Raw genomic sequence first — 19,315 nt, 5'->3', positions numbered from 1 at the left:
AAAATAGTCCTTCTACATATTGTTATAAGCGAAACATATTTTTGAGAACAGAGAAAAATCACACAGAAGTCGTATAAATATATCTGGCAGTTTTATATTAAGCTGATTGTATTTTCTTCACTATTTAAGACCAGATTTCGTCGGCGGAAGAATAGCAGCATAAAAAGGTCGGTGCTGCGGTTTACGGTCCTCTTTCCAGCCTCCTGTTCAAGATGGTGAGTGAAAACAGTCTTGTACAGGAGTGTCGAAAGTGGTCTCATGTCGTTGATCAGACATATACGTTACTTTCCCTTTCTCATCTTTAACAAAATAAAACCTAATAGCACCTATCCATGAGGTTTCCAGTACTTCAGGGGTGACGTAATGTTGATTCTAAGATAGCTCCTTAGCTACTCGTCAGGTAGCACGCGTATGGGGCGAGTTCGTTTGGCCTCAGTGAGATAACTCACGTTAGCTTCAGTAATTACTGTGCCGCATGCTAATCAGACTGTAAATGTGACTGTATGCTTGATATGTAAGTGAACATCGCGCTTTATGTGACTTTCGTGTGTAAAGCCCGTCCACTGCTGTTGGTTGAAATGCGCGTGTTTGCTCATTGCGGGCGATGCTAACGCCAGCGGGCCGCCGCCTGCGCCGCGTTTGTCTCCTCAGACCAAGAAGAGAAGGAACAACGGACGCGCTAAGAAGGGCCGCGGCCACGTCCAGCCCATCCGCTGCACCAACTGCGCCCGCTGTGTACCGAAGGACAAGGCCATCAAGAAGTTCGTTATCCGGAACATCGTGGAGGCTGCAGCCGTCAGAGATATCTCCGAGGCCAGTGTCTTTGACTGTAAGTGCGGGGGGTTGCGACTGTGCGGCTACACTGAAGATTAAAGTTTAATTAATCACTTTTGAGATTTTGTTTTTGCTGTAGGGTGTACATTATTACGTTTAGATGACTAATTAAGCAGTATCAATGTAGGACGAAGGCTAAATTAAGTTACCTGATTTGGCTGTATGCAGACCCTCCTATCCTTTGTGATCAGTGGATGCTGATGGCTTTTTTCTTCCATCTCTGCTCCCACACAGCCTATGTCTTGCCGAAGTTGTATGTGAAGCTGCACTATTGTGTAAGCTGTGCCATTCACAGCAAGGTGGTGAGGAACCGCTCCCGAGAGGCTCGGAAGGACCGCACCCCACCTCCACGCTTCAGGCCCACTGTAAGTTCGGCTGGCCCTTTGTGCATGTTCACTTGAAATGCACTTGTGCCCATTGGGACGTACATTTTAAACTGTTTTGATGAAATTGAAAGGCAAGCTGTTTTCTTAGACAAAGAATATTTAGAAGTGTTGGAATTTCTCTTTCTAGAATGAGTGCTTCTGCAGTTAAATATGTGACCACTCAGCCTCATGAATTGTATGTTACTTCATTATGTTAATGTGAGGGAAACTGACTTCTTGTCTCTGTCCTTACGCAGGGTGTCGCACCAAGAGCTCCTCCAAAGCCAATGTGATGCTGATTTTTTTTCGAAGATTCTGTGCACATTTACAGGAAAGCTTGAGAATAAATGACACCTAGACCTTGAAGCTGCTTGTTCTGACCAAATTATTGGCACTGTTTGTAAAGTTTTGTATTGGTGTTGTCTGAGTATAGTGATATCTGGGGTGTGTATAGGATTTAAGTTATTTTAGGACAAAAGAACCGAACTTCCCATTTTCTAGTGCTCATCTTGAAATGGCACTAATGGAGCTGACGAGAGTCTGCCTGTGCCAACTTAATCTACATATGATGGAGTTGCTGATCCTTTGGTTTGATTACAGTTTGATTAATTTGATTACTAATGTCTGGCTAAGACCTGAGGCCAGAGAAGATGTGTAGCAGCCAGTAATGTCTGCCAATAACATTATTTTTCCAGTCTTAATGTAATAACTTACCAAAGATCTAACATTTCTGAATCAAAAATATTACTTATGCATAATGTAATAGGTTATAGCAGCCAATAATGTTATAACTACCATTAATGTATTAAAAACATTACATTATTGGCAATTATTGCACTATTGGCTGTAGGTTGGGCACCTGACTAGACAAAAAATTTTGAACTAGTTAGAAATATCAATCACACAAAGTTTTTATGACTTGCATGAATAACACATTAATTGACACAAAGCTTTGCTATCGTTTAAAGTTCGATCATGGTTTGTCAGCAATTGCTCTTTCAAAACCACTGATGAGCCTCGACCATACGTTACTGAGGCACCAGTAGGAAGGAGAGCAGCAAGTGCAATAAACACATTTCAACGTGACAAAAAGTAAAGCTGATTTATATTTATTTGGAATAGACTTTCTGCCATACAGTACAAAACTTACAGTAGTTTCTCGTTACACAAATATATCTAATTACAGTATAGTACATATACAAAGGCTCTGCAGTAGTTTTTTTATACTTTAAATGTATTTAAAGCAATTCATACCAGTCACAGAAAGTAATTCATTAATGATGATAAAAGCATAACACAAATATACTTTGCAATACAGAACGAGAAATCTGGGAGAAAACAAACCACAAAATGGTAGAGGATATATTGCACTTTGGAATTGTATACATCTGTAACAAAATATCTTCTGTACACGGTATTCTGAAAAGGAGAATATGGAGTCTATTGACCATTTTAAAGACCTACACTGCAAATCCAAAGTAAAGACAAAGGTGATCATTGTGCAACGAAATGTTCGCACATGCAACAAAGCAACATAAAACCCTTACTTTCTGTGTCCCGTGTCAAACACACAGAGTTCACATTGCTAACCGAACTTGACCTTCTCCAAAGCTGATTTGCTATATTTTTCCTGTGGAAATTTACGGGGCTGAGATGGTTGAGATGCTGGAGGCCCAGTGGTGAGAGTTAGCATTCAGAATTTGTCTTCATCTAGGTTGCCTACAGTCCAGAATCTGCATCACTACATAGTAGAGAAAGCCTATGAAACTGGATCTGCTTGCATAAAATGCCATGAATCTCACAGCTAAGAGCTAACCCCCCCACCCAGGTAGGATAGTGCAATTTGTTCAGCCATCTCATAAAAAAAATCCCTAGAATTGTTTGTAAATATGTAACACTTAGCTTTAACAGTTTTTATTGGTACCTCATCAAAGTAGGTTAGCCATAAAATCAATCAAGACTATTAATTCATTCTTGCTACAGTGTAACAGTGTTACGTTTTACACTGGCCTAACTGCTTTCACGATGTTGCACACAAATAGCCAAGAAGCTTGTGAGGAGGAACATGGAGTGACCCGGATCTCATCTGATCCAAACGTGTCACGTGTTGTGTGCAAACATGCTTTTATACTCCACTAATTTTTTAAACTAACGTAAATCAAAGGGTCATCTGAAGAGAATCATTAGCCCTTGTTCCAAGAGGAAAACTGAACAAAGGTGATCATGCCTCTATGATAAAACATTTTATCTATGGGAAAAAAATAAAAATAATTCTTTAATGGCCAATGTTTAAATTTGAAGTTTTAGAAGGCATCTTATTTAAGTAGTCAGTTTGAATTAGTATCAATCATATTTGTTGAGTCAGATGCACCAATCAACCCATCTGCAGCAACCACAGTAATCTTGTTTCGATGCCTGAAGATAACATCAATCCACTACTGTCTTTGTCTTCCAGGCTCACTCGTACGTCAAGACTCAGGAAAAAAGAAACTTTTATCCAAGCCACAGAAAATTCTCACAACTCGGGTTTATGAGATACAGATTTCCGTTGAGGTAGAAGCAAGAAACCTATTTCAGGAGAGAGGGTTTAAGTGCGACTCACTGCGGCGCATTTGTTCTGATAGCAAACTCCAGTCTTTGGCAGTTTGTGCATTAACTATACGTGCCATTTGGTTTAGCCAAGTACAGTCTTTCTGCTATCCAGCTGTATCAGAACTCAGCATATTTACAGGCACGTGTTTAAGAAGAATGCAGAATGACTGATAAATCATCAGGAAATATTCATAAAAGCCACAGGTAGCACACAGGGAGACTCCATGCACATTGACCAGCCTCCGATTTGGAGCAGTAGTTTAGCTGGGATAGGACTCAAACAAGAACACTTGTGCTAATCTCTGTTAGCTCTGTGCAATCTAGAGAATTTTTGAACCAGTGTTCTTCATAAATTTACCAGTTAATCAGTCTAATTGGGTCACTCTCACAAACCAACTATTAACCTGTCTGTAATGATTTGACTTGAATTAATTAGTATAAATTGACAATATTTTTAACAGCAAAACATACTTGCTGTTATGTTTAAGGGGTGAAAATTTGTAACTTGAACCCATCTTATTATCGTAACCTCAACAACCATCATGTTAAAGCAGGAATATTTTGGGAATATTCTTGATATCACACTGAAGTGAAATGTACTCTTCATACATTTACTCTGATAATTTAACAAAAAACTACCTTAAAAATTAAAGGTTCAAAACATGCTACAGTACTGAAATAAATTAAAATTAATTACAAAATTAAAAAGTGTATTTTCTAGGCCTGTTTGTGGATTTCTATTTACAAATCTGCTAATTTAAAAGCTCCATAAATATTTTATCTTTGAACACTTTACAGTTACAGTAATGAGATTGTTTGACAAAGTCTCAAAATGCATTAGAAGTTTACTCAACAGCAGTTAAAATACTAATCATATCTACACTGAATTTTCAAACCATATTCTGCAGAACACAAAAGAAAAAATAACGAGTGTGAATTTGGTGAGACTGACCCAATTATAAAGCCATACTGCAGTTTCATATGGGAATAAAATGTTTATGTGACTGAGTCACTAGTCCATGTTTTAGCTGTCAGTCACCAGGAAAAAAAAAACCCTAAGGCAAGGGCACAATAGCACCATTATATAAGAAAAACATTATTCCTGTGTACATTATATATAGAGTGATGCTAGAATTTAGAAGAAATACATTTTGAATCAGCCCTTCCTCCATTCATAATCACAAAGCCTTAATACATTTTTCACAGGAACTCAATATTCAAACGAAAGGCATTTATTTTGGGACAGAAGTGCTACAGCTATTTAAATGAATAGTGTCGTCAGAGAGGGGGATGGGCCACACACCCTGCAGTGTAAACGAGCTGCTAGAGTTGCTCTGGATCTGCCCCCCCATCTTTCCTCTTTGTATCGAGACCCTTCATTTAAAATGGAAAACTGCAAGTGCAGCAGAGGGTTCCAGTGAATCTCTAAGCAAGGCCAGAACTCCTCCACTTCCTTCCAGGGAGTCAGTGTCCCCTAAGACCGAAACAGCCCCCACACCCTTCCCACACACGACGAGAGGGTTTTCCCATTTGAGGTAAACAGTGCTCTCATCTAAAACATGAAACCTGGAAGTCCACGCGGCACGGAATGACTCCCGCTTCCGCTGTCCTCCACCTTTCAGGCTTAATTCACAGCTCATTAACTTTAAGACGGTTTGTTTTCCTTCGAGCAGATAAAAAATTAGATACAAATACAGAAAAACCACAACATCACTGATTGGATAAAGAGAGAAGAGCTTTAACAGCCAAAATGAAGCTGGGTGTCCTTGCTAGTCTTTATCCCGTACCCTAATCCACATATTTAAGCACAGAAAGCGCATCCAAACCTCATTCACTGTTACACAAGCACACACATCCAAACCTCATTCACTGTTACACAAGCACACACATCCAAACCTCATTCACTGTTACACAAGCACACACAAACAAACCTCATTCACTGTTACACAAGCACACACATCCAAACCTCATTCACTGTTACACAAGCACACACATCCAAACCTCATTCACTGTTACACAAGCACACACATCACCATTTAGCCTTCTCCCATACACCTGGCAGAAAATCTGACAATTTAACAGTTTACCTGTGATAACCTGACCATATCCTAGGGGTGCTGGATTGAACTAGGCCTCTCAGGGGGATAATCATGATTGTGTAAATCATACAAAAACTGAGGTTAAATGTGGGGTCTGACATACAGTGAGGGACCTTGGTGTCTCTCTGAGGTTCAGCAGGTAGACATTCAGACACACGCACTCACAAATCTTCTCAAACTACAGAATCCTTTAAAGAAGTATTCTTTCTTGGATTTTTACATCTCATTGTCTTTATCCTGCTTGTTTAAAATGTGAAAAACTAAATTCAAGTGAAAATTGACATATCAGTGCAACATTTTTCTCCAGGAACTTAAACTGCTGAAACCAGCCCATGGTGCTGGGTGCTGGGTGCTGGATTCACTGCAGTTTGATATAGGGGGAGGGGGGCTGGAAACATCAGTTTGTTTTGTCTTTTGCTCCTCAGAGCATAGGAGCTGATCATCAGAAGGCTTGTCTGAAGAAGGTAACCACTCAAAGGTACTGAGAGTCTGCCTCCTCGCCGCGAGGCAGCGACTGCCACCGAGATTGAGAGTCTGCCTCCTTGCTGCGAGGCAGCGACTGCCACCGAGATTGAGAGTCTGACTCCTTGCTGCGAGGCAGCGACTGCCACCGAGATTGAGAGTCTGACTCCTTGCTGCGAGGCAGCGACTGCCACCGAGATTGAGAGTCTGACTCCTTGCTGCGAGGCAGCGACTGCCACCGAGATTGAGAGTCTGACTCCTTGCTGCGAGGCAGCGACTGCCACCGAGATTGAGAGTCTGACTCCTTGCTGCGAGGCAGCGACTGCCACCGAGATTGAGAGTCTGACTCCTTGCTGCGAGGCAACGACTGCCACCGAGATTGAGAGTCTGCCACCTCGCCGCGAGGCAGCGACTGCCACCGAGATTGAGAGTCTGACTCCTTGCTGCGAGGCAGCGACTGCCAACGAGATTGAGAGTCTGACTCCTCGCCGCGAGGCAGCGACTGCCACTGAAATTTTAAGATCTCTTTAAAAGCAACACTATTTGTCAGTAAATTGTTCATCCCCATTACAACATATTGATATTTAAAAAATTACAACAGATACCTGTGAAGCAGGAACGATAGATTTTATAAAGACTCACCCACCGCGGCACTTAACACACACATAATTCTACACTCCCTGTTAAGAAAGTAGGGTGCGTACACATTCACTCTCTCACACAAACGCGCGCACACACACATAAACACTTGATTCAGAAAGTGCAATACTTCGCATTAGTGATCCCCCCCCCCCACACACACACCTCTTCCCACCAAAGTCACTTGAGATGGGTCTGTCTGTCTGATCTGCACCAACACGTCAGGAAATTCTCAGAAATATTCGTCCCGTTTTACTCCACTTTCCCCTGCAGTGGATGAAGCCCGAATGGCCCAGCTTGGTTGGTAGAACTTACTGTGCAAACTCTACTCTACTGGACATTGTGGCTGTCAGCAGTCACCAAGCTGGCCTGAATATCTGTATGGGGGAAATGAGTTTGATCAAAGCCTGTCTGTCCATTTCTCAAAAGCAGTCATTTTGGCTTAATCTTTTTTCTTTTGGTGCATTGGAGAAAAACACAAATGAAAAAGGTAGATCTCCGGTACTAAGCCACAGATGAAATGGATTAAGGTTTTTGGAAAGTTGGAAAAAATATATAGTGTATATAGTTTTGGTTTATTGTCTTTTTTGGTGCATGTGGAAATAAGCAGCTAATGTAAAATATTCTACAGACTGACTTTCGATATTTGAAGTTGTCTTGAGATGCAAGACTATTTCAGTCACTGTGATTTTCTGCAGAGTAAATAGCTTCTATTAAGGCAACGTGTGTGTTTGATTTCTGCTCACATGTGGCTTTGACACGACCCCCCAGCCTAGATCCTCGCCAGTAACATCACCAGGCTTCATTCAAGTTTCTCCATCCAGCCTAAACATTTTAAAAAACTACATTTCATTGGATAAAAATATCATTACTCTGTTTATAAATAAATACCCCCAACTAAACTTGTATTACAAGTCTAGCAGTGTAAAACCAAACAAGTCGTTTCTCTGAGAAATCTTATATGAACAATACTTTCCAGTTCCTTTTTTAAAGTCGCTTTCTACCGCGCAAAAGGTAGCAGAGAGGAAAATAAGCCGTACCTCCCCTAATCTGGGCCCTGCCGCTCTCATCCTGGTCACACGGCGAACAGACAGAAAAGATGACAAAGGCTGACATTCATGGCCCAACTTACTATGACATTTAAATGTTAAACCTGTGTGCATCTCACAACCTCTGTCTTCGGGCTGATCGTGTGTTTCTGCGGCTCCCACCCAAGGTAAACAGCACCGGGGAAAGGCACTTCCGGGGCAGAACAGTGCTGTTCTGCCCGCTAAATCTCTCAGGGGGTGCCCCGTCCCTTCATCCTGGCTCCCCCGCGTTCCATGTAACGGTTCTGCAGAAATAACGGCCCGGTGCAGACCAAACCCAACTTGCCCACGTCTCAAAGACAAGCGTCACAAACACGACCACGGTAGAAGCGCCCCTCCCCAGCCCGCCACCCTAACCCCCCACCCCGGCCCCCTGCCGCCCTCAGCCCACCGTGTGCTCCCCACGGACGATGTGCGAGGAGAACTCGTAGCGGTCCTGACTGCGGTGGCCGCAGATGTTGCACTCGAATGGCTGTCGGAAGCCATGGCAGCCCATGTGGATGGTGAACATGACGTGGTCCAGGAAGAGGACGCGGCAGTGATCGCAGCGGAAGGAGCGCACGGGGTCCCCGTCCTTGTCGATCACCCGCAGGGAACTCAGGCGCTCCCGCTCGCTGTCCCTCTCCTTGGCCTTGCTGGGGCTCTGTCTCTCCCGCTCCCTCTCCTGGCTGCGGGACGGCGGCAGGCCGGTGTGGTGGTTGGAGTTGTGACCTGGGGTGGTGGTGGCGACAGCCTGCTCCTCCGGAGTGCTCTCCGTGTCCGTGGAGTCATGGCAGCCATTGCTGGGCGAGGGGGCTCGGCTCCGCGCGGGGACCTGGTCCTCGTGGCCCTCGACCCCCTCCTGGCCGGTGACCCCGCCCCCCGTGCCATCTAGTCGTGACCCGATCTGGGTGTAGACGGAGCTGATGACTGGGGTGAGCTCGGACAGACAGGTGGAGTGGGGGGTTGGCAGCCGAAGGAGCCGAAAGGAGTCCGGGCCTCCGGCCCCGCCTGCTGGCCCCCCGAGGTAGCCTCCTCCCACCCCCGGGAAGCCTCCCGGCTCTGAGCCCACGTGCTGAGTGCCGAGTATGTCACCTTCTCTGTCAAAGCCTGCGTTGAGCTCATACGGCGCATCAGCCAGGGTGAGGCGGAGGTGCTTTTCACCTGCGGGACACACAGGGTGGCTCTAGTCACACGGCCTCATGGGAGGCCCCGGGACGGCCCCCCAGGATGCTCACTCCTTTCAGTTCAAAATACATTAACCGATAGAGGGATATCAGCAAATTTCTCCCCAACATTAAACTCAGTTCCGCATGGAACGACGTCCCAGTTTATTCACTGAGATTATTCAGATGCAGGAACGGATCATCGGGTCGGAAACAGGCACCTCCCTCGAGGTTTAGAACTTAGTACCAGCGTAAAAACTGCATTAATCTGTTAAAAAGGTTAAACCTAACTGCGGTAAAGTGGAAATACAACATGAGGAATCCCTGGTTCGACAGATTCAGCTTGTAAGGAAAAAAATGAAAATTACCAAAATAAATAAGGGGGGCTGCATGAAGCGCTGCTTCACTGGACTGCGCGGTGAAGACAGTGATGCTATCTCCCTGAGTGGCTTCATTGTCTCTTTGGCGTATTCAGCCCGACCGCTGCAGCCCAAGTGCGTCTCGGTGGTACGCTAAGCTGGCATCAGCCAGCGAAGGCAGATTTAACCCCGTATTCACTGACGCTGGTCATCCTCAGGAGGCTGAGACCATATTATGCAACGTGGTGCCGATACACTGACGGCGCATCTGGTTATTCTACGCTGGGAATTAAGCCTTTTCTAATTGACACCCCTCCCAAAAAAAAGGTGGCTATAAACTGGGTATGCATTCGCGGACGTGCCGGCATGCTCACCTACAAACTTCTGGGGTGTTGACCTCTTGCGTTTGGTGATGCTGTTTGCCAGCCGGTCAATGAAGGACATCTTGTCGGAGGATGGCTGGACCAAGGAGTCAGGCATGGATTCCACGTCGTGCAAGTCGTCACCTGCACAGGAAAGGTGTCAGACAGTGTCAGCATGGAAGAAAAAAGACAATTACGCTGGAACTGTGTGGGGGTCAGGGGGCGGCGGGGCACAGTGCGGTGGAAGCACTACCCTGCACGTGGGTGCTGTGCGTGGCCTGGGCCTCCAGGCTCTGCAGGTAGCTGTGGCAGCGTTCCCGGTGCTCCTCCAGTGTGCTCTGCTGCTTGTAGCTGCGGCCGCAGTAACTGCACTTGTAGGGCTTCCCCACCACTGGAGAGGATACTGAGGAGCACAGAAAAAGTGAGGGGTTGAAATGAAGATAGAGAGATGCTGGAGGATGCTTGGCTTTCCTACTATATACGGTATTTCCAGTCTGCAAATTCGCAATTATATGATAGCCAGGTTTGTGTTGAATATCTAAAGAAGTCTGCTAATAGGCCTTACGGACGGCCCAGCTGTATGTGTACACACACACACACACACACACACACACCTGCCTACAATGTAACTTTTATACCCCTACTGTCACTTTGTCACCCAGCGGTACCAATAGATGCCCTGGGCTACAGCAGCATCACACCGCACTGAAATCGCGCTGCTTTCCCGCCATTTATCTAATGACGCACTGGATAGGTCACAGCGGTTTTAACATCGGCAAGTTGCCAGACGAAAGACACTATTCCTGAGAAAGGGGCGATCCGCTCTTTATCTCATTCCTTCCGATTTCCGCTGCGATGCGGATTTTCCCCGTTACGTTAACGGTTCTCCGAAACGGTCCCACGCTGCTCGCCTGTGACGTCGCGATGTGGCCCCTCCCTCTCCCCCCTGCCCTCGCCACATGCCCGCCATCCGATTCCCCCGAGCCCCCGGTGGACGGCCATCACCTTCGAAGGAATGCACTTGCACTGACAGATGATTTTTTTTCTGCTAAATTAATGAGCTTTGGCGATCTTCCTTTCTGTGAGCCATGGTAAAAGCAGTTCTCACCCTGTCTTCACCGCCACGCCATTAATTCTTGAAAATTTTGTATCTATGAATTGAAAAACATCAACAGGATTTCCTGTTTTGTTACCGTCTAAATGTCATTGAGCACTCAGTGTGCTTGGTGTGCGGTAGCTGGAGAGCAACTAGCTGACAGCTGCATGCTCTCACTGTGCAGCCCAGCCTTGCTGCTGGCATCCTCATTCCCAGGGGTGCTGTGATGAGATGCTCCAGCACCGTGGTTTCCGTTCCTAATTAATAACACGGCTGCTCGCACTACCCTTCCCAGGCGTGTCAGATAATCCCCGTCCAGTGTTAATCACGCCATCCTCCTCCATCTCCTCCTCCTCCCCGTCTTCCCCTGACTCACCGGAGTGTGTGCGGAGGTGTCCCGTCAGGGCATCCCGCCGTCGGCACGCATAGCTGCAGAAGGGACATTTGAAGGGCTTCTCACCAGAGTGCAGCTTGATGTGCCGCAGCAAGTTGCCCTTCTGGGTGAAGGAGGCACCGCACTGGATGCACTGGAAGGGCCGCTCACCTGGCGGTATAGGCCATCACACTGGCGTTACTTGTGGCCCTCGCTCCTATCCCCCCCGTGCTTCATCACATGTCCCAGTCTGCCCCATTCACCCGTCCTCCTAAGTTGGACCCAAACGGCATGTATCCCTGACCGTCGCTTTCAACGCTTTCAACACTAAAGCTGCCTGCCGCCGGCCAGGTCACCTGTGTGGCTCCTCTTGTGCACCATAAGCACGTTGGGCCCGATGCAGATCATGCCGCAGATGTCGCACTTCAGCTTGCCGTTGGGCAGGCGGATGGCGCCCAGAGAGGCTGGCTCTGGACTGGCCAGCTCCCCGTAAGCACAGCCTGCCCCCGCAGCCGGCTCAGGGCCCCCGTCGTCCGTCCGACTGGCGCGCTCATCCTTCCAGGCCTCGTCCCGGTCACCGGGCCTCGCCGTACGCGCCGGGCGGCCCAACTCGTCATCGCTGTACTGCTCCACCTTGATGGAGTTTGCTGGAAAGCGACAGGTGGCAGCACAGAAAACGATGTGTGTGTCAGACGTGTTCAGCTGATATGGATTATGGGGGGAGGGTCACTTACCGCTGAGGGAGCGGCTGGGAGATGTCTGCTGGCTGTCAGGGGTCCCCGCGGTTAGCACGCCTAATCCCGCAGGGAAGTCTCTCTCCGCGGATGAATCACCACTGCCTGAAAGCACCGAGCGCGCCCTTCAGAGAAGCCACGTCCATATAAAAGTGACGAGCCAGACTACCCCCCCCTCCCGAAACACCCAGCGCCCACCCTTACCGGACGCGCAGGCACGGCTGCTGCAGTCCTCAGCGTCCATCGTCGTGCCGGCTGACTGCAGGACAGAGACACAAACAGAAGCACGCAGAGATGCTCAATTATCTGCATCTCCTGCAGCACTTCACATATTTCTGTTAAATTCTATACCTGAATGAGCTTCCTGTTGTAACAAAGCAGGCTGCTCTATTGATAATACTCACTCTAGAGGGCTGAACATAGTCCATGGCAGTCGATGCTCTATCTCTCGTCAGACTCAAAGCCTAAACCTGAACCTCAGTCACACCCCTACGTTCTGAACCTGTCTTCTTTCCTTCCTCCCTAAGACCAAATCACTTTTAAAGGTTTCTGTCTGATGTTTAGTCCCTCCCTTCTACATCCATACCATAACCCCTAACCATCTGAAGATGGTTCTGAAACTCTTCTGAAACTTTCTTCCTACCCACCTCCGGGCAGAAAATACTAAGATGAGGGGGGGGGGGGGGGGGTGGGAGTTAAAAGAAAAAAAGAGGCACTATCTAGTTGGCCAAGGTTGCCTTTGAAGGTGGACCATTCATGCCCCCTTCCTGGCTGGTTTTCACCAATCAAAACTCTTTGTTATTAACTGAAATAATTGAACTTCTCCAGCAAGAAGAGAGTCCCAACCTTTTGGGGTTTTACATAATAATTTCCTGTTTGTCAACACCTCCCCACGTCAATTTTCATGAGCACTCTTCCAATTTACCCCCATACATTCCTCTCACATTGAAAATAAACTAGCTTAACTAGCATCATGTGGGAGAACTGAGAACCAGTAGGAGCCAAGCGATCCTTACCACTGCACCACTGGTAACCCAGTTGTCTCACAGTGGCCTGACAGCCCAATGAAGCCGCATATCCAGAGCATTTTCTTTTACTGCTAGAGGCCTGATGCTGCTAATGGACAAACACCAGAGCTCAGCTTCAAAAAAATATCTAGGGTTTCAAAGTGTATATGAAGGGAGAGCCCCGCCGAATGCTGAAGCTCTCGGAAGCTCCCTGCTCAGCTAGCCAACGCAGAGACTGAACAGAAACGGGAAATACAGCAGACTGGGGGGAAAGGGGGAGCTCAGGCGGCTATAGAATAGGAAAAAAAGAGGCAGAGGTTGTGAAACCAATGAGATAGCAGCTATGAAGAAAGGAGGCACAAAGACTGTTTCCATGTTTGAGGGTACTCCCTTTCAGAAAGACAGTCATTCAGGGGGCTGGAAACTCTGAGGCAAACATCCCTCTCCACCCCCCTAGATGGGGGCAGTGAGCAGAAACAAGGCCAAGTACAACCACAGCCCTCCTCTGTGGGAAAACACCCCCACTGAGTTGAAGGCATCACAGGAGGAACATTCTGAAGCGTACACTACACTACAGTAATGGTGCAATGGTTATCTGTCATTGTTCTGCCTCAGTGTGTCCGAGTGTGAATCTGATTCACTGTGTATCAGCAACAGGAACTGTTTATGCAGCCTATAAACTATACATACAAGGATTAGCCAGTCATGGTTGGTATTTTCTTGAAGAAGAACATTCAGTAGAAAGCCAATGATGCATTAATGCTGAAACATATAAGACTATACAGGAAAAGTCATACCCTGCACTCTTGAATACTTTTGACTCTTTGCACAGTCAAGGAGCGGCTCAGGTTACATTTCACTGTGTGTTGTACTTGTATGACTACGCATGTGACAAATAAAGATCTTGAATCTCTCTTGAATCTCTGCAATAAATAGTGACAATCATGGCAATTACTCGTCTATTACTGGAGGTAATGTTACCCGAGTAACTGTAAATTTAAAATGTGATGTATGCAGAGTGACAAAAAGGGCCATGAAACTCAGCACAGATTTGGGTCCAATAAAATAAAGGCACATCTACAGTCTCACTCTAGGAGCCATGGTGTTTATGTACAGTACTGAACTGATGTCCCTTTGATATTGATCTATGTATAAATGAGCATGCTGGAGTTGTTTATATCTATATCCCATTGTGCTTCCCTAGGCTGTCAATGGTCATGCCATAGAATTTTATAAATGACAGTTCAACTAAGCTAGTCAGAGTAATCACGTCTGTGAAGAGGTGCTGACCTCCAGATGATTAAAATAAACAGAACAGCTGTATGCCAACCTCCGTTTGCCAACAGTGTTTTTGGATCCGACAGTATTGTGGATTGCGTAACACAAGATTTTCAGAGCTAGATTTCTGTTTAAAGAAATACAAATTAATTACAATTACAAACTACGAACGGAGCGGGGCGGGGGAGGCTAAATCATGCAACCCAACTGAAGGAGGAGACTTCGGCATCTGCTAAATGCAGACACCGCTGCTTAAACACCGGACCCCCGACACCCCGAAGTAGAAAACAAAAGCATGACAGGTCCGTGACATCGAGCCGCATCACTATTGACCGTCCTAACTGAGCGAAGCGGGTTACAGGGGTGTTCCCAGGGCCTTATAGTGAAACGCTGCCGTCTGTCATCGAGTGCATAACGTTTCTTTAGCGCCGTTGCTATGGCAGCCCGTCTAGCCAGAGCCGCTGGCTAATGTCGTCGGCTGCGATACACTGACACTTGTGCCCCCTCCCCTCCCCTCCCCTCCCCCGGGCGCCCCCCCCCCCTCCCCGCCCCCACAGGCCTCCGCTTCCCCACTTTCGTCAGCCCCGTGGTTTTACCTGCCACGACAGGCAACAGGCCGGTGGTTTGGATCTATATATCTGGCTGCTGGCTTCGGTTATCTGGCGACGGCAGCATCTCCGGGAACGTTTACCACTGAGCGCGGACAACTTCCGGTCCCGCACGGGGATACAGACCGGACTAATCCACCCTGACGATCGATGATCGACAGCCGATGTCTGGAAACCTGGCGCGGTGCAATACATATACCGAAAATCTATCCATCAATCCATCTTCTAACAGCAGTGTTCCAAATAATAATAATAATAATAATAATAATAATAATAATAATAATAATAATAATAATAATAATAATGTATTCCAAAAACACGTGAAGTGCTTAGGCCTATCTTGAGCTGAAATTCACAAAATTATCATTACCATAATCATTAATCAATATTGTAAATTTAAGTCAGGTAGTGAATGAATAAATTAAATGAATGTACAAGATACACAATTGACGTGTATGACTTTATAAAAATATAGTGATTTGAAAATTAAGTCTCAAACAAGCAACATTAATAATAATAATAATAATAATTATAATTTTTATACGTTACTCTGTGCGAACTTTTAAAAAGATAGGTATACGTGTATATCAGACAGCAAAATATCACTCAGTAAACGGCTAATTGTTTTTTGAACATTGTTTTTTTTTAAAAAGGACTATGAAATAATTAATTAATTTATTAAATCTTATTCTCATTACTATATTATGGCGCTTACAAATTTACAATACACTGTTAATAGATTACATTCATTACATATATTATTATATGCTATATAGGCTACTAATTATGTAATATAATGTCCTCAGAAGGTCGCCGATTCATAGTCTAGCGTTTTGACTTTCAGGATTTTGTTAGCGTAGCCTACCATTAACAATTTAAATAAAGTATATATTATAAATGTATCGTTAGAACATTCATATACAATAGTATAGCAGAACAGTATAGCAGAATCATTTGTTAAATAAAACCGTCTTTAGGCCTATTACTATACCTGCTACGAATGTAAGCAAGTCATAAGCTAATTTAATGTGAAATATGTACAACTGTCAAACATTAGCAAAGCCTCGTCTAAGTTATATTTGAAGCATGTTAAGGTAATCACGGAGTCAGCTATATTTCAGCAATCAGGATTTATTTATTGTTAAATATTGTATGAGTTTTGTTTTGAAATGTGAAACACTGGAATATCGTAATATTACTATTTTGTAATTCGGAGCTTTTATTTAAAATGAATAGTTTTTCTATGAAATAGTAAATTTAGGAGTAAGTGAATTTATATATTTTTAACTGCGCTCAATTTCTTCGGTAACAGTGAACAGCAAATATGTTTTTAAGAATTAAAACCAACCAGATGCAGTGGTACATCTCTGATGTACACCGATTTTTATCGGTTTCCTTATTTTTGAGTAAAGAAAGAAAAACATACACAGAAATAATTAAATGCCATCCATGATATCGTTTTACCCAAATGAAGCTTTTTATGTTTAATTTCTTTTTCTCCACCACACGGAAATTCATGTTATTATAAGACCGTAGCCTATAGCATATGCTTTTCTCCGGGATCCCTCATAAACATATAATGTACAATATTTTTATTATTGCATTCAGTAATAACATATTACATTTTTAGAATATTAGTCATTATACATTTCTTCTGAGACGTTTTGCATTTGTAAACTCAATTTCACAGATTCTGAGCAACGCAAAAACAACCACATTAATGCAAACTATTCCAATATTTAGTTAAAACTTAAAATCTTTTTTGGAATACTCCAAGTTGGAAGAAACAATATTACGCACAGTTCTACTTCAATTGGTACACAACACAGAAAAATGCATAAAAATATGTAATAACATTTCAAAGTTTACCCACAAACATAAACACTCAGTGTTTTGGTCACGTAACTGAATATTTACACGCTTATAAACGTATTATATATAAAGGGTCCGGCCAGTATTCCAAGTAAGCGCGTCTATTCCAGCATGCAGAAGCTGCTGAGAATCTACCTTTTTCAGTGTGTATCTCGCTGAAAATGATTCTAGATCAGTCGGATTTAGGAATAACCGAGTCTGGTTTATGAAAAATAAGACCATATCACTGTTAAGGACATCTTCCTTTTCGTTAAAATTTAACAGATCCCGTTAGATGTCCCGCTGTTCCAAAAGTGAAAACGATGTTTAATGAAATTAACTTAAATTTTATTAACTATAAAGTCACAAATAAATGTTAGTTAAATATGCAAGGTAATTAGCTGACATGAATGGCTTCACAAATACCAAGCGATTTGAATAAAATGAAAATCCTCAGCTAAGCAACATAATAATAATAATAATAATAATATTCATCATCATCACCACCGCCACCACTACCATCATCATAGCAGCAGTTGTAGTAGTCCCTCTAAAGATGATAAATGTCCAAGAATGTATTTTTTGATACATGAATAAACATTGCTACAGTTTGGTGCTTGGTAGAATCCCTGAAATATATACGTAAATGTTAATACCTTCTATCTCTATTCACACTGCGTTTTTTTGTTTTTCTAAATTTGGTTTATTATTTTTGTGTTTTTCTTAAATAAGATGCTTATCTCCGAAAGAGTGTGGCGTTTCAACCTCATTCACCACACGGTGGCAGCGTATGGTGAACAATACCACCCATCCATTTCCTGAAACCGCTTGTCCTGTTCAGGGCCGGTGGGGGTGCACGGCAAGGAGCAACCCAGGCTGGGGCGCCAACCCATTACAGGGCACACTCATGAGCAATGTAACAACTATGTGTGGAAGTCGGAGCACCCAGAGGAAACCCCACAACGCCACAGGAAGAACATGCAGACTCCACTATGAAGCCATGGTGGAGACCTGGAGATTCGAACGCTGCTCCCAGCAGTGGGATGTAACAGTGCTAACCACTGCACCACTGCGAGATAATACTTCTGGTCATTGAACCTGTGACACCCCTATCTTGTATCCAATGCAATAAAATATGGAATTTAATGCCTAGTTGAAAATTCAAGATGAATACATCAATAATCCAAGCATCCATTATATGTCTGCTTCTGCGCATCGGACACTGTACATACTGCTAATTTATATTCCATACTTTATACTACAATACCTTTATATTTAATTTTTATCTTTATAAGTGTTTGTGACTAGCTCTAAGTCTATGGCTTATCCGTGACCTGAGTACTTAATTTCGCTCGGCATGTGCGAACATGTGTGGAATGACAATAAAGTTTCTTGAATCTTGAATAATAGGGTTCCATCACTTACGCTACTTGGACCCCTAAAAATATCAAAATGGTTCCAAAGAAAATGAATGTGCCAGAGCATCTCATTGTCCTTGCGAAGAATCTCTTGACTTAATAAAGAAGCACCAGTACGGATGGAATGAAGATAAAATATCAGGTTTCAGATTAAAGTTAACCAGATTGCATGCTATCACCCCAAACTATTCACCTGTACACAGAACACATAGACCTATAGCGAGAGAAGCTGAGCTAGAATACAACGAGGAGTCTAGATTATTGGGGGAAAAAACATCAACAATAATTCTGTCGATATTCTAATGACATTACACATATAGCAGAACATTAAGATTTTAAGATATTTTAAAGAAAAGTAAAGGAACAGAGTATGAAGACTGGAGTATGGTCGAATGTAAACAAAACAAGTCAACTCAAATCTAGGGAAGGGCTGTCTGTTACGACTGCGTTAGCTACTTTAGATGGGCAGGTTGGTTTGGACGAAAATGTACAGCGAGACTGACAGATATATAAGTACTGGGAGGCAGCTGTGTTAAGAAGGGTGAAACGTAAAACTGAACTGAAATACAACGATGTTAATGCTCCCTGAACTTTGATTTTACTCTTAGAGGAGGTTTTTACCTGAGAAGGAGAAAATGAATTCTTCTTCCATCGTAGGCGATCTTTCGTCAGCATATCGTCCTGATTCAGAAAACTTGTCTTAGTAAGGGTAGATACATCATGAAGAGGATCTTAACACATGCAAGACACAAACCATTAGGACCTTCTGAATACGAACGTAGACCCTACATTTGAATTAGATGATGCCAAAAAGATTCGGAGTCGGTTTTGCTTTAATATATTTCTACTTCTACCGCAGACTAATCTCTCTAGACATTTAACACGTATATACATATATACGGTTCGATCACCTTCGTTATAGTTACAATTTGTATATATTTTCAAGTAAGTGAAAGTATTTACTTACATAGAAGCCCATTGCTGTGTCTTCGCTTCCTTCGAGTT

General features: G+C 44.1%; 2 protein-coding genes across 7 annotated transcripts; one reads left to right on the top strand and one right to left on the bottom strand.

Moving 5' to 3' along the window:
- Positions 1 to 61: 61 nt before the first annotated feature.
- LOC111853869 (small ribosomal subunit protein eS26) lies at positions 62 to 1,565 on the top strand. Its single transcript, XM_023831260.2, has 4 exons — positions 62 to 215; positions 652 to 829; positions 1,069 to 1,199; positions 1,457 to 1,565. The coding sequence occupies exons 1-4, from the start codon at positions 213 to 215 to the stop codon at positions 1,490 to 1,492; spliced, it is 348 nt and encodes a 115-aa protein (XP_023687028.1). The 5' UTR covers positions 62 to 212; the 3' UTR covers positions 1,493 to 1,565.
- Positions 1,566 to 2,292: 727 nt separating this feature from the next.
- Positions 2,293 to 19,313, bottom strand: LOC111853842 (zinc finger protein Eos). 6 transcript variants are annotated; one of them, XR_011992614.1, is made up of 10 exons: positions 19,278 to 19,313; positions 18,932 to 18,991; positions 12,353 to 12,407; positions 12,149 to 12,253; positions 11,771 to 12,061; positions 11,418 to 11,585; positions 10,199 to 10,348; positions 9,958 to 10,089; positions 6,429 to 9,222; positions 2,293 to 6,383 (listed from the first exon to the last, which is right to left on the bottom strand). XR_011992614.1 is itself a non-coding variant. In XM_023831197.2 (9 exons), exons 1-9 carry the CDS (start codon positions 19,287 to 19,289, stop codon positions 8,462 to 8,464), a joined length of 1,734 nt encoding a protein of 577 aa, XP_023686965.2. In that variant the 5' UTR covers positions 19,290 to 19,313; the 3' UTR covers positions 2,293 to 8,461. The 6 variants fall into 6 exon arrangements, 5 of the variants coding, with proteins under 5 accessions (XP_023686965.2, XP_023686984.2, XP_072571431.1 ...); XM_023831197.2 differs by having other exon boundaries at positions 2,293 to 9,222; XM_023831216.2 differs by lacking the exon at positions 19,278 to 19,313 and adding an exon at positions 19,222 to 19,240 and having other exon boundaries at positions 2,293 to 9,222.
- Positions 19,314 to 19,315: the final 2 nt, after the last annotated feature.

The sequence above is a fragment of the Paramormyrops kingsleyae genome, chromosome 8 (assembly GCF_048594095.1).
Source record: "Paramormyrops kingsleyae isolate MSU_618 chromosome 8, PKINGS_0.4, whole genome shotgun sequence".
NCBI lineage: Eukaryota > Metazoa > Chordata > Actinopteri > Osteoglossiformes > Mormyridae > Paramormyrops > Paramormyrops kingsleyae.
This window is presented reverse-complemented; position numbering and strand designations above follow the sequence as displayed.

Coding starts and splice junctions, on each gene's coding strand:
- LOC111853869 (XM_023831260.2), top strand. Junction 830..1,068: donor CGAGGCCAGTGTCTTTGACT/GTAAGTGCGGGG, acceptor GCTCCCACACAG/CCTATGTCTTGCCGAAGTTG. Junction 1,200..1,456: donor CTCCACGCTTCAGGCCCACT/GTAAGTTCGGCT, acceptor GTCCTTACGCAG/GGTGTCGCACCAAGAGCTCC.
- LOC111853842 (XM_023831197.2), bottom strand. Junction 11,586..11,770: donor GCACAAGAGGAGCCACACAG/GTGACCTGGCCG, acceptor CTATACCGCCAG/GTGAGCGGCCCTTCCAGTGC. Junction 10,349..11,417: donor ACACCTCCGCACACACTCCG/GTGAGTCAGGGG, acceptor TGTGCTCCTCAG/TATCCTCTCCAGTGGTGGGG.